Raw genomic sequence first — 12,819 nt, 5'->3', positions numbered from 1 at the left:
CTTGTCCACCCCTCACCTCTCACCTCTGGCAACCACTAATCTGTTCTCTGTATCTATGAGTTTGGTTGTTTTGTTTTTATTTAGGTTCCATGTGTAAGTGAGATTACAAGTACTGTCTTTCTCTGACTTATTCGACTTCGAGGTCTATTCATGTCATTGAGCATGGCCAGATTTCTTTCTTTTTTATGACTGAGTAGTATTCAATAGTGTGTATATATAAGACATCTTCCTTATCCATTCATCCATTGGTGTAAACTTGTTTCCATGTCTTGGCTATTGTAAATAATGTTGCAATGAACATGTGGGTGCAGATATCTTTTTGAAATAGTGTTTTTGTTTTCTTTAGATAAATACTCAGAAGTGGGATTGCTAGATCATATGGTAGTTTTATTTTTAATTTTTTGAGGAACCTCCATACTGTTTTCCATAGCGGCTGCACTGATTTACGTTCCCACCAGCAGCACACAAGGGTCTCCTTTTCTCCACATCCTCACCAACACTTGTTGTTTCTTGTCCTTTTTATTTTAGCCATTTTGACAGGTGTAAGGTAATATTGCAGTTTTGATTTGCATTTCCCTGATGATCAGTGGTGTTGAACAACCTTTTATGTACCTGTTGGCCACCTGTATGTCTTCTTTGGAAAAACACCTATTTAGATCCTGCGCCCATTTTTTAATCAAATTTTTAAATAATTAAAATTAAATACAGTTTAAAAATTCAGTTCCTTAGTCGCACTGGCCACATTTCAAGTGTGTAGGTAGGTCAGTGCAGATGTAGAATATTTCCATCAGCACAGAAGATTCTATTCAATAGTGATCCCCCTAGACTAGCCCTCAGATAGCATATAGGACCCACTACCTCCAGGTCAAGGTCGAGGAATTGAATTGAATGGAGAAAATAGGAACACCATTGATACACAACAACACGGAAGGGCTGAGAGGATACATTAGCCCTATGTCCAAAGAGATGAGCATGGACCTTAGCTGAGACTCCTGATGGAGAACTCCTCCCAGGTATTATGAGTTCACCAGAGCCTGCCTGGGTTCAAATGGGGCTGGGAACACCAGGCTGGGCAGGTAGAGTGACACTGGTGAAGTTCCATTGCCCATCTGTCATGGCTACTGAAAGAACCGGGAAGAACTCGGGCCTGTCCTCAGGGGACTCAGCACAGCCCTGGGCTCTGGCCCACTTGGCCTGGGAGAGAGTATAGAGGCCATATAAGGGCCCAAGAAGGACCTAGAAGGTTCCCCACCCATCCCACTTAGAAGGAAGCCTGGCCTCTCCTTGGGGTTGCTTTCTGGGAAGCTTATAGGCAAGGTACACGAAGAGCAGGGGCATTAACACATTCCCCCCAAATCACAGAGCTAGTTAGTTACAGAACCAGTATTTGAACACAGGAGGTTGGCTCCAGAGTTTTCCTAGTTCCCGCCTAACTTGGGTGCCTCTGAGAGAGCTCAGAAGGCAGAGGTAGGGCTGAGAAGAGGGGCTATAGGCAGATGGAGTTTGAAAGGGACTGCCTGGCAAGGTGGTGGACTACCTGTCCTGGAGGTGTTTGATCAGATGGTAGCAAGTATCTTTTGAGAGTCTCCTGGATGTCATTATGAATGGAGAAGGCTTGGGCTCTGTAAGCTTTAAGGCCTCTGGGGGCCTACATTCTGTGACTCCCTGAATGGCTTGCTTGGATGGCATATAAAAATCAGGAGACCGCCTGGACAGTGGGTGTGGGGCAATTGGGAGCCCCCTGACCCCCAAGGGCAGGTCATGCCAGGACTGGCCACAGTCGACTGTGGCAGCCAAGCCAGGGAGAAGGCGTTGGGGAGGAACTCTTATCCCTCTCCCTTCAGATGTGCTTGAGAATTGAATCACTCACTCGTGAATAAATAGAATCTTATTATTACAAATTCGAATAATACTCCAGCAGATTGAGTAAAATCAGAATTTCCCTTCACACCCCTAATCCCAATCCTACCCACTTTCTACAGAGGAGGCACCAGTTTCATGGGGTGTGTTCCCCTGGATTTTTTTCTATGAAGTATATAATAAAAATGTACAGATTTTTTATTTTTGATTTTTTCTTTAAATGGATTGATATTATACTCACTATTCTACAACTTGTCTTTTTCATTTAACATTTCTGGAGATCTTTCTAACCCAGTACATAGAGAACCACCTCATTCCTTTGAACTGCTTCATGGGATGCCCTGGTGCAGATGGATATTTAGCTTGCTCTGTTTTCCTTGTTACAAGCAGTGGTGGCAGTGGCTTTGCAGGGGAGGGAGCTGGGACCCTTAAGGCTGGACATGGGGCTGTGGAATGGCTGGGTTGAAAGACAAGCGTATTTTAAGTTAAAATCGCCAAGAGGGTACAAATGCTAATAAGCCCCTCAACAGTGATGATGGCTCTTGTCTCCTCACACCTTTCCTGTGGCCAAGTATCATCAACCTGATGAGAAGACGACCAGATTCACTGGCTTATGAACAACCAGCCAATGCCCAAGGTGGAATTGAGTGGGTGGCTCTGAGATCCCCATTCCAGCCAGAGGCACCATGGTCATGAGAAAGCTCACTTTGTGCATCTGATGGGGCCAATCATGGCCTTTTCTTTGTGGTCCAGAAGATGTTGGGCAACTGGGAACACTTAAAAACAAAAACAAAAACAACAATAGGAGCCATGGGAATGATCTAGTCCAAGTTCAGAGTTGCAAACCCTGGCTGATCTTGAAATTCCCTTCATATCACAGCTGCTAAGTTCTGTTCTGCTTCCACACCCCTGAGGATGGGAGCACGTCACCTTTGAGGCACCCGCTCTATCCTTGTGTACCTCTGCTGGTTAGAAAGGTCTTTCTGGCCAAAATACAGCAAAGGAAAATAAGACAGCTGATTCTCATTTTGGTTATTTACACAGTATGTCTCCCAATTCTTTGATACTCCTCCCTTCCGAAGGTGGTTGTGCTTACTGACTCACTTCTAACAGACTGTGACTGTGTAACTTCCAGGGTTGGCTAATAAAAGGCATTTGTGGCTTGTTTCTTTCTCTGCCCTGGACTGCTCACTCTGGGAGAAGTTCGCTGCCATATAGTGAGGACACTCAAGCAGCCTGCTGAAGAGGTCTACACAGCAAGGAGCTGAGGCTTCCTGCCAGCCGCCATGGAGGAAGCCACCTTGGAAGTGATTTCTCCAGCCCTGGTCAGGCCTTCAGGCTGTACTTGACTGCAGTCTTGTCAGAAATCTTGGGCTGGAACCATGTGGCCAAACTGCTCCTGGATTCCTGACTCTCAGAAACTGTGAGCTTATTCATGTTTGTTGTTATTTTAAGCTGCTAAGTTATGGGAGGTAATTTGTTACACAGCTATAGATAACTGATATACTAACAGACGATGCTGAACAAAAAAAGCCAGACACAAAACAGCACATACATAAGAGCAGACAAAACTCATCTATGGTGATAGAAATCAAGACATGATTGCTTTTGGAAGGTATTAATTGGGAGGAGGGATATGGGACGCTGGAAATGTCCTATATCTTAATCTTGGTGTTTACCCAGGTGTGTACGTGTGCATATATATGTAATATACTACATTATTATATAATAATATACCACATAAGTCCATATATAAATATATAATATAAATCCATTAATCTGTCCACTTACGATGTGTTTGTTACTCTATGGAAGTTACACTTTAATAAGAAATAAACATAAGTAGGAAAGGGAACAGGGATGAGAGGAAGGAGATAAAAGTTGTTTCCTGCACCAGCTAGAATCTCACAGAGGTCAGTGCCCCCCTCCCCCTCCACCGACTGGTCTAATTAACAGTAGGAATATCAGGGCATCTGGGTGGCTCAGTTGATTAAGCATTTGACTCTTGATTTTGGCTCAGGTCATGATCTCAGGGTTGTGAGATTGAGCCCTACGTCAGGCTCTGCACCGGGTGTGCAACCTGCTTAGGATTCTCTCCCCGCATCTCCCTCTGCCCCTCTCCACCCCCTCTCTAAAAAAAAAAAAAAAAAAAAAAAAAAAACCCTCAAGCAACAACAACAACAATAAACCAACAGCAGTATCGCCTCCTCCTTATTGAGAGAAGACACATGCCAGGTACTCCTTAAGGATCAACATATTAAAGCCTCTAACAACCCCGTTGCACCAGTATGTGAATCCTTCCCATTTTAGAGGTGAGGAGACTGAGGCATGGGTACATTAAGTGGCCCCTCCCCACCATTACACAGCAAGATTACAACAGAGCGGAGGCTTAGCTTGGACTCAATCCTCGTATGACTTCAAGTGTCAGAGATTTGGAGACAGGTTATCCCTGGGTCAGCCTGTCTCCTGTCTGGAAAGCTTTTGGCTTTTCAGAACAGAGTGCGGCTTTCACTGGGGATTGGACATGGATCCAAGATGGTTGTTGTTACCAATCTTTAGTCTTTTTTTTTTTTTTAAGGTTTTGTTTATTTATTCATGAGAGACACAGAGAGAAGCAGAGACATAGGCAGAAAGAGAAGCAGGCTCCCTGTGGGGAGCCCAATGCGGGACTCGATCCCAGGACCCTGAGAACACAACCGGAGTGAAGGCAACATTCAACCACTGAGCCACCCAGGCACCCCACCAATCTTTATTCTGATTCATGCTGAGTAAGAAAAGGATTTTCTTGACATCATATTGTTGTTCTCTAATTTCCACGGACTCTATCTCATTTTTCCCTGAGAAGTGAGGTCACTGAAAGACTGTACTTGGCATTTCAAGGAACAGACAGTGAGGCAGGCCTGTCCTCTCTTGGATCCTGGATGTTTCTGGGCAGAATTACTTCAATGCAGACAGAGACAGACACAAAAATTATGCACAAGCCAAGAACCGCTGCTTAGAAGCTATTGAATATATAAGGAACAAAAAGCAGGGAACATGTTTGGTGGTGAAGTTTTGCTTGTTTTGGTTTCCCTTTTTTTTTTTTGCAAAACCAAAAGCTATACTCAGCCTCATTTAAAAAAAATTTTAACCAGCTGCCATGAATCTAAAATTAAGGGGGTCATCCTGTGTGAAAACCTTCAGGATCCTATTCCAGCGTGGCTTTTGTTTTCTCTCTAAACTTACTTGCACTAGAAAAATAATCCAATCTGGGTAAACAAGGAAATGCAATCCGCTTCCTTTAGCTTCTTTTCAAAATACAAAGCATATCCTCACTGTCAAATATTGGAGTGAAATGTGAGAAATCCGGCTGATATGCCCTAGACACGGCATGTGACTTCATCTGGGTGGGGGTCCTGTTTTCAGGCCTGTCTGCACTGAAGGGCAGGGGGTACCCTGTGCTCTGAGGTTCTGGAAGGGGCCCTGCTGGGGGTGGCTTTGGTGGGAGTGAGGAGGGCCAATCCAGAGGGCCAGAGATCACCACTTGGATTTGGCCAATTGGGGATGGAGAGGGCTGGCAGGCTCTGCGAATGCAGTGCCCGCCCCTGGAGGCTGAGGGCCTCTCCTGTCCACCCACAAATGCAGCCTGTCTGGAAGGCGGGACACCTCAGTTCTGGCCCAGCGCTGGCCCTAACTTGATCCGTGACCTCAGCAGGTCCCATCCCTTCTTTGATCCTCAGTTTTCCCACCTGCAAAAGGAGGGCAGGACTAGACATTTTCTTGAAGCCCTCGGCTCTGGGTCCTGGCCTCTTTCCCCCCTCCGCCCCCCCACCTCCCTGCTGGCTCAGGGCCACTTGAGGCAGAGCAGGCCATGGCCTGGAGATAAAGAGAGATGACTGGGTAAACAAACAGCCCCAGGATCCTGGTTCTCGGACTTGGGTCTTCAGCTGGCCAGCCAGGCTCCTGTCACCCCGTAGAACTCCTCAAGTCCCTTTCTCCTTTGTTGGCCGTATAAGGAAGAAGGAGGACAGAGGCTCCCTAATGCAGGTTACAGTCCCAAGGGCTGAGGGGAAAGCAGCAGCCTCTGAGGACCTTGGTGACTAACCAGGAATGAGGAATAAATCAAATGCCACTCATCACCTCCTCTTTGGCCCACCCCTGAGTCCAGAGCTGGGGCACCAGAGGAGAGATGCACTGTGAGAGGCCCTGGTAGCTTTCCCTAGACTCTAGGCCTGTGGGAGCGCTGCCCCATGGGTCCCCCCCATCTGGGTGGTCACAGTCCCCTGCTGGTCTCCTAGGCCCTGGACCCTGCCTTCAATCCTCTCCTATCCAGCTGGGAATCATCTTCCCAGAACAGCCCACAGCCCACTTTCACTCCACCTACCCATTCAGAGCCTTCAGATTCCCAGTTCCCTTTCTGGCTTCTTCCAGGGGATGGGCTTCATAGCTTTCCCCTCTCCTTCTTTTTTGTTCATATGGTTCATTGCACTTGAGATGCCACAGCCTCCACTTCACTCTCTGAGATACTCTCCATCCTAGGAGTTTTCAAACTCCACCACCTCCAAGAAGCCCTTCATGATGCCTGCTGCTGACTGAGATTGCTTCCCCAAAGGCCCACCATCTGTGGCTTGCTGAAGCACCTGGATGGATCAGTGATCATTCCTGTACCTGGCTGCCTTCCCTTCTAGCGTGGGACTGCTGGAGGGCAGAGCCAGAGCCTCTTTCTCACAAAGCCTATCATAGTGCTGGGGTTCAGTCAGCACTCATCAAAGGATGAGATAAACCAAAAAAAAAAAGAGGCTCCCAGGATGGTGGGGGGAGGTGACTTGTGCTCCAGCTTCACACCAAGTGAAAGGGACCAGCAAAGAAGCCAAGTAAAGCCCACTCAAACCTTCAGTAGGAGTCAAGAGCCCAGAGAGGCACAGTTCATGGACTGTGGAGTCACATCAACCTGGGTTCCAATCTTGCCTCTGTCACTTACTCACTGTGTGACCATGGGCAGGTTACAGAGCCTGCCCAGGCCTGAGTGTCCTCATTAGCAACACAGAGGTGGGTTGTAATACCCACTCACAAAGAGTCTTTGAGAGCATTAAAGGAGATAATGGATACATGGTACCTCCTCAGTAAATTAACTCTTAGGATACTGTGAACTCTCTAGGTCACCTTCAGAGTAATTATAAAAGTTCACAACCTCATAGTTTACATCTCTCATCTCCTTAGAAGTAGAGGTTCTTACTATCCCCATTTTGAAAGTGAGGGAACTGAGGCTCAGGGAAGTGAATTCTCACGCCAGGGTGTTCAGTGAGAGTGAGGGTGCCGGTCAGACCTGGCAGTGTCTCTGGGCGCAGCAAGCTCGGACAGCAGTGAGAGGGAAGGTAAGCAGCTCGGTCTCTGCCAGCTGTCATCACAATGACCTGAGGCCGGTGCTCTGGGTCACTTTTGGCCAACATTCTGCCCCAGGAGTCAGGTTTCAGCTGACGCTGGGTAGACCCTGACTCCCTGCCCAGCCAGGCTTGGAGTCACATGAATAGCCAATCCCAGGCCTTGGCCCAGGGCTGCTGCTAAGCCTGCTGCATGCCTTCTTTCCAGCTGACCTGCCCCTCCTGCCTGCAATAAAGCAGGATCAGCAGCCACAGAAAGAGTGATAGTGGGGAGGGGCTGGAGATGGGTGATGCAGCAGCAGGCCACTGGCATGAGAGAGATGCAGGAGTCCAGTGCAGCAAATTCACATGACAAGGCTGCTGCAGACTTGTGGGGCCCCTTTATATGAATTAGAAAAAAGTATCTTCTCTGGGTAAACAAGCTGTCTACTATCTCTTGGATAGTAGAGTGTGGGTTGGATTTTGCCGTCTTGCCCCTTGTGCAGTGAACAACATTCACAACCACCCAGGGTAGCCCCGCTTACCATGCACCACTGAGAGGCCAAGTTCTGAGCTGGGCACTGAAATAAAGAGATGGCCCAAATACAGCACCAGCACCAGCATCTGAGAAGTTCATGGAAAGCTGAAGTGCTAGGAGAACATGGGGAGGATCACTTAATTCCCTCTGGGGAGAAGGTTAGAGGCCCTAAGGTAGGTCGTTGGAAGAAAGTAGCAATATGGAGGCTCTCAGAAAAAAAAAAAAAATGAATTTGTAGTGTTTGTCAATTTCCATAGTGTAAATGTTCCCACCAGGAATGACTTCAAGGTACCACTGTGCCATCACTGAAGTGGAGTTGAGGAGAGATGCCTACGATCAGTCTAGTTCCAGAACAACTGCCATTTACAATTTCGTTAAATTTGTTTCTCATCTTTTTTTCCCCATGCACTTATTTATATGACCATTCAACAAACATTTCCAGGTAGGAAAATAAAAGTTCCCTATCCAGAGGACATAAAGAATAAAGTATTTTAACATCAAAAGCAATGTGGCGTCATGGAAAGTGTGGGTTTTGGAGTCACAGAGACCTGGATTTGAATCCTGCTTCCCAAAGTGCTAAGTGGTTGACACTGGGAAAGTTGCTTGTCTTAGCCTGTCGGGGCTCCTTCTCCTCTGTAGACTGGGTCAGATAAGACCCACATCCTGCAGGGTTTTGGGGAAGGTCAGAGATGATGTGTGTAAGATACATCACACCGAGCCCAGCCCACAATTGGACCTTTAACACATGCAACATGTAAGACATCGTAACCGGCATCATCTTAGAAAGTCAGAAGTGAAAGAGTTGCCCTGATACTAAATGACTGAACCATGGAAGTTACAGAGAAATTGTAATCCCATAAACGTAAAGGCCAAACTAGTATTGGCCCAGAGAATAAACTCGATGGTAAGGAGACTCAAAAGCCCACTGAGTAGGGTGGGAGTGGGGGTGTTTGAAGAAAACAGGGATATTCAGCCTGGTGGGGAAGACTCCAGTGGTTTATAAGAACTGTGCCCCAGATGTGTCCCACGTGCAGCAGAGAACAGAATTAAGGCCAATAAACATGCTTGCAGGAAGCTGATTTCTCCTGGACGTGGGAGGGATGTTCTCACTAAGGACTGTAGGGGTGATCTTGCTAAGCAGTGAGCTCCCATCACTAGGAGTATGCAAGCAGAAGCTGGCAGGGCACTTGATGGGCATGGTGCAGAAGGAAGATGAGCATGGTGGAAGGTGTGAACCAGCGACCTTTGGGGTGCCTGTAAGCTGGGCCTTGGATCTGCGCCATCCAGCAGCATCTACCCATCTGTCAGTACAAGGGCAAGTGCAGCACCGTGAGCATCATGTAGTGAGGGACACAAAGAGACCTTTGTCCATCTTACCTGGTTATCGATTTTCAGTTCCACTAGAGAAGTGTTGTAGGGGAGAGCCTCCACCAGGCGCAGGATCCCAGCCCCGGAAATGAAGTTGGATTCCACGTTCAGCGTCTTCAACACCTTGTTTACCTTGAGCATCTCCGCAAGGGCCTTGAAACGCAGGAGCAAAGCAAAGGTACCCATGAGTCATCCTGAGCAAGGCTGGAGTCTCTCTGGAGTAGAACCTAAAATACTGATAGGGCCTTACTGGGAGTGAGAGTCCCTTGCACACTCGTGCTTCTCAAGCCAGGGACCAGGCGAGATGATCTCTACAACCTCCTTCACGAAGCACGACTCCCATGTCCCTGCTCCCCTTTGACACGCCATGGCTCCTGAACCCCTCACTTGAGAATTCCACACTCCTTAGTCTGCAGCAGCCTCTACTACCTGCTTCTCCTCCCTTGCTCAGCCTCAAGGCTCACTGCTCCCTTACAGTGGGGCTGATCTTAGCTTCCCTGTGCATGCCTGGTGCTCTCCCACTGCTTTGCCTTTGCTCATCCTGTCCCTGCCACCTGGGGTGCCCTTTCCTTTCTACTTCACTTGTCCAAACCCTGCCTGTCCTTCAAGGCCATTCTCAATTCCTCTCCAGGAGCCTTTATATGGATGGCCCCAGCGAGTTATGGCTTGCCCTCTTGTACTTCATAGAATTTATCCATAGCCTCCCTCATGGAACTTGTATTCCTCTGTTCAGAGTTGTTTTCATACTGGTGTTGTCTCTGCCATCAGACTATATACTCTCAGTAGGATGAAAAAGGCACCTTATTCATCCCACGGTGCCCACATGCTCAGCACACAGTAGGACATCAGTCAGTGTTCACTGAGGGATGAGTGGAGTCCCTACCTCCCTATGTGCCCTCCACTTGTCGCTTCTCTTTCCCTGTTGGAACTCCATGGAGTCATTGTTCTCCTCTGAGCAGCAGAGAGCAAAGAAGGACGCCTGGGAAACCACCCCACTGGGCAAGTGACCAGGGCAAATGGGAGGAGAGGAGCTCAGGTGGCCCCCAGCACGTTTTGGAGGAATTCAGCCAGGGGGTGTAGATGACAATCAGAGCCTCTGAAGGAAATGAGGTAATTAGCAGTTGGTGGAAACGATGTGTCATGGAGGAAAGGGGACACCAGCAGCTGATAAACCAGGATGTACCATCAGTGGGCCCTGGTTGTCTGAAATGACTCTCTGAGCCAGGAACACCCTTCCTATCATCCCTGCTGGCTGAAACCCTACACAAGTTCAGCTCCCAGAAAGTCTTCCTTGTTGAAATCATCCTTTCCTCCTTCTCCTGCTTCCATGTGCCCCCAGGAGGGCATGTCAGCTTTCTCTGTGACCCTGAGGAGATTGGACACTCCTGAGAAAAGGGCCCTAGGCTGTGTTCTTTCCACAGCATCTCTCTCACTCTCCAGAAAAGGCCTGTCTGGGTCTGATAATAAAAATATTTAATAACTGCTGGGCAAGTGCACCAGGCCAATGCAAGTGGACCTACTGTGGCTGAGCAGGTCCTGGAGGCCCTGTCATGCCAGGTGTCAACTCTTTTCTGGATTATGAGAGGAATGAGGGTGCAGGGAGAAGAGCTGGGGTAGGGAGCAGGGGCATTTACAGAGCTTTTCATTCATATGTGGAGTTGAAGAAATAAATGAACAATCAAAGAAAGAGACCAAAAAAAAAAAAAAAAGACTCCTACTACAGAGAACAAACAGGTGGTTGCCAGAGGGGAGGCAGGTGGGTGCGATGGATGAAGTGGATAAGGAGGATTAAGAGCACACTTATCTTGATGAGCACTGAGAAAAGTATAGAAATATTGAATCATCATACTGAACACCTGAAACTATTATAACATTAATTATACTTCAACTAAAAATTAATTTGCTTTTAAAAAGAATTGATTGTGACTAAATAGACTTCAAAGTCAAGAGAGTTTTCAGGGATAAAGAAGGGCATTACAGAATGATAAAGGGGTCAATTCTCCAAAAAGACGTAACAATTCTTAATGTATATGTGCCTAACACCAGAGTGTCAAGCTATAAGAGGCAAAAGCTGATAGAACTGCAAGGAGAAAGATGAATCGCTGCTAGAGTTGGAGGTTTCAATAGTCCTCTATCAGAAATGGAAAGATCCAGAAGGCTGAAAATCAGTAAGGACATAATTGAACTCAACAACACCATCAATCAACTGGATAGAAGTGACATTTATAGGCTACTTTATCCTACAGCAGCAGAATACACATTCTTTTTATGTTCACATGGAACATTCACCAGATATATCACATTCTGGGCCATGATACACATTTTAACATTTAAAAGAACAGAAATCATACATCTGCTCTCAGAACTGAGTGGAATTGAACTAGAAATCGGTAACAGAAAGATAACTTTGAAAATCCCCAAATATGTGGTGAATAAACAATATATTTCGAAGTAACACATAGGACAAAAAAGAAACTTTAAGATAAAGTTTTTGAACTAAATAAAAATGAAAACTTCTTTAGATTTGTTGGATGTAGTAAAAGTAGTGCTTAGAGGGAAATACCTCATATTTAATGCATATATCAAAAAAGAAGAAAAATCTAAATTCAATAATCTAAGTTTCCATTTTAGAAAACTAGAAAAAGAAGAGCAAATTAAATCCAAAGTAAGCAGAAGAACATAAATAAGAATTAGAACAGAAATCAATGAGGCTGAAAACGGAAAATCAATAGAGAGAATCAATGAAGTGAAAAGCTGATTCTTTGAAAAGATCAATAAGATTGATAAGCCTCAAGCCAGTCTAAGAAGAGAGAGAGAGAGAACATAAATTACTAATATCAGAAATGAAAGAGGCCCATTACTACAGATCCCATGGAAATTGAAAGGATAATAAAGGGGTCCTATGAACAACTCTTAATGCCCACAAAATATGATAACCTGAATGAAATGGGTCAATTCTTTGAAAGACATCATTTGCCAAAGCTCACATAAGAATAAACAATTTGAATAGACCTTTATTTATTAAAGAAATAGAATCAATAATTAATAACCTTCCAAAATAGAAAGCACCAGGCCCACATGGTGAATTGTACCAAATATAAAAGAAGAAATGATACCAATTCTCCACAATCTCTTTCAGAGAATGGAAGCAGAGAGACTACTTCCTAACTCATTCTATGGGGTCAGCATTATCCTAATAACAAAACCAAACAAAGACATTACAGGAAAACTACAGACCACTATCTCTCATGAACATGGATGCAAAAATTCTCAAAAACATAGAAAATTGAATCCAACAATGTATAAAAAGGTTATATATCATGAAAAGTAGGATTTATCCCAGGTATGTAAAGCTGGTTCAACATTTGAAAATCAATTAAGGAACCCATCATGTCAACAGGCTAAAAAAGAAAAGTCACATGGTCATATCAATAGATATAGAAAAAGCATTTGACAAAATCCAACACCCGTTCATAATAAAAACTCACAGTAAATTAGAAATAAATGGAACTTCTTCAACTCGGTAAAGAATATCTTCAAAAAACCTACAGTTAACATCATGCTTAATGGTAAGAAGCTTGAAATGTTATTACTAAGATTAGGTACAAGGCAAAGATGAACCCACTCACCACTCCTTTTCAACACCAGAATAGAAGTTCTAGCTAATGCAATAAGGCAGGAAAAGAAAATAAAATGTATATCTATTGGGAAGGA

At 45.5% G+C, this 12,819-nt stretch overlaps 1 protein-coding gene and 1 long non-coding RNA gene across 5 annotated transcripts in view; one reads left to right on the top strand and one right to left on the bottom strand.

Moving 5' to 3' along the window:
* Positions 1 to 12,819, bottom strand: part of TMOD1 (tropomodulin 1) — an 81,228-nt gene that overhangs the window by 9,148 nt on the left and 59,261 nt on the right. The window contains exon 8 of the mRNA XM_072842043.1: positions 9,115 to 9,258. Within this exon, the coding sequence (XP_072698144.1) occupies positions 9,115 to 9,258 (144 nt within the window). The remainder of the gene's footprint in view (positions 1 to 9,114; positions 9,259 to 12,819) is intronic.
* LOC140641725 (uncharacterized) overlaps positions 1 to 12,819 on the top strand; it is a 33,322-nt gene that overhangs the window by 2,467 nt on the left and 18,036 nt on the right. For all 4 annotated transcript variants that reach the window (XR_012038314.1, XR_012038317.1, XR_012038319.1 and 1 more), the window contains exon 2: positions 3,064 to 3,283. This is a non-coding gene — a long non-coding RNA (uncharacterized lncRNA). The remainder of the gene's footprint in view (positions 1 to 3,063; positions 3,284 to 12,819) is intronic.

The sequence above is a fragment of the Canis lupus genome, chromosome 10 (genome assembly GCF_048164855.1).
Source record: "Canis lupus baileyi chromosome 10, mCanLup2.hap1, whole genome shotgun sequence".
Taxonomy (NCBI): Eukaryota; Metazoa; Chordata; class Mammalia; order Carnivora; family Canidae; genus Canis; species Canis lupus.
The sequence above is the reverse complement of the archived record's forward strand: the minus strand, read 5'-3'. Positions and strand labels throughout refer to the sequence as shown.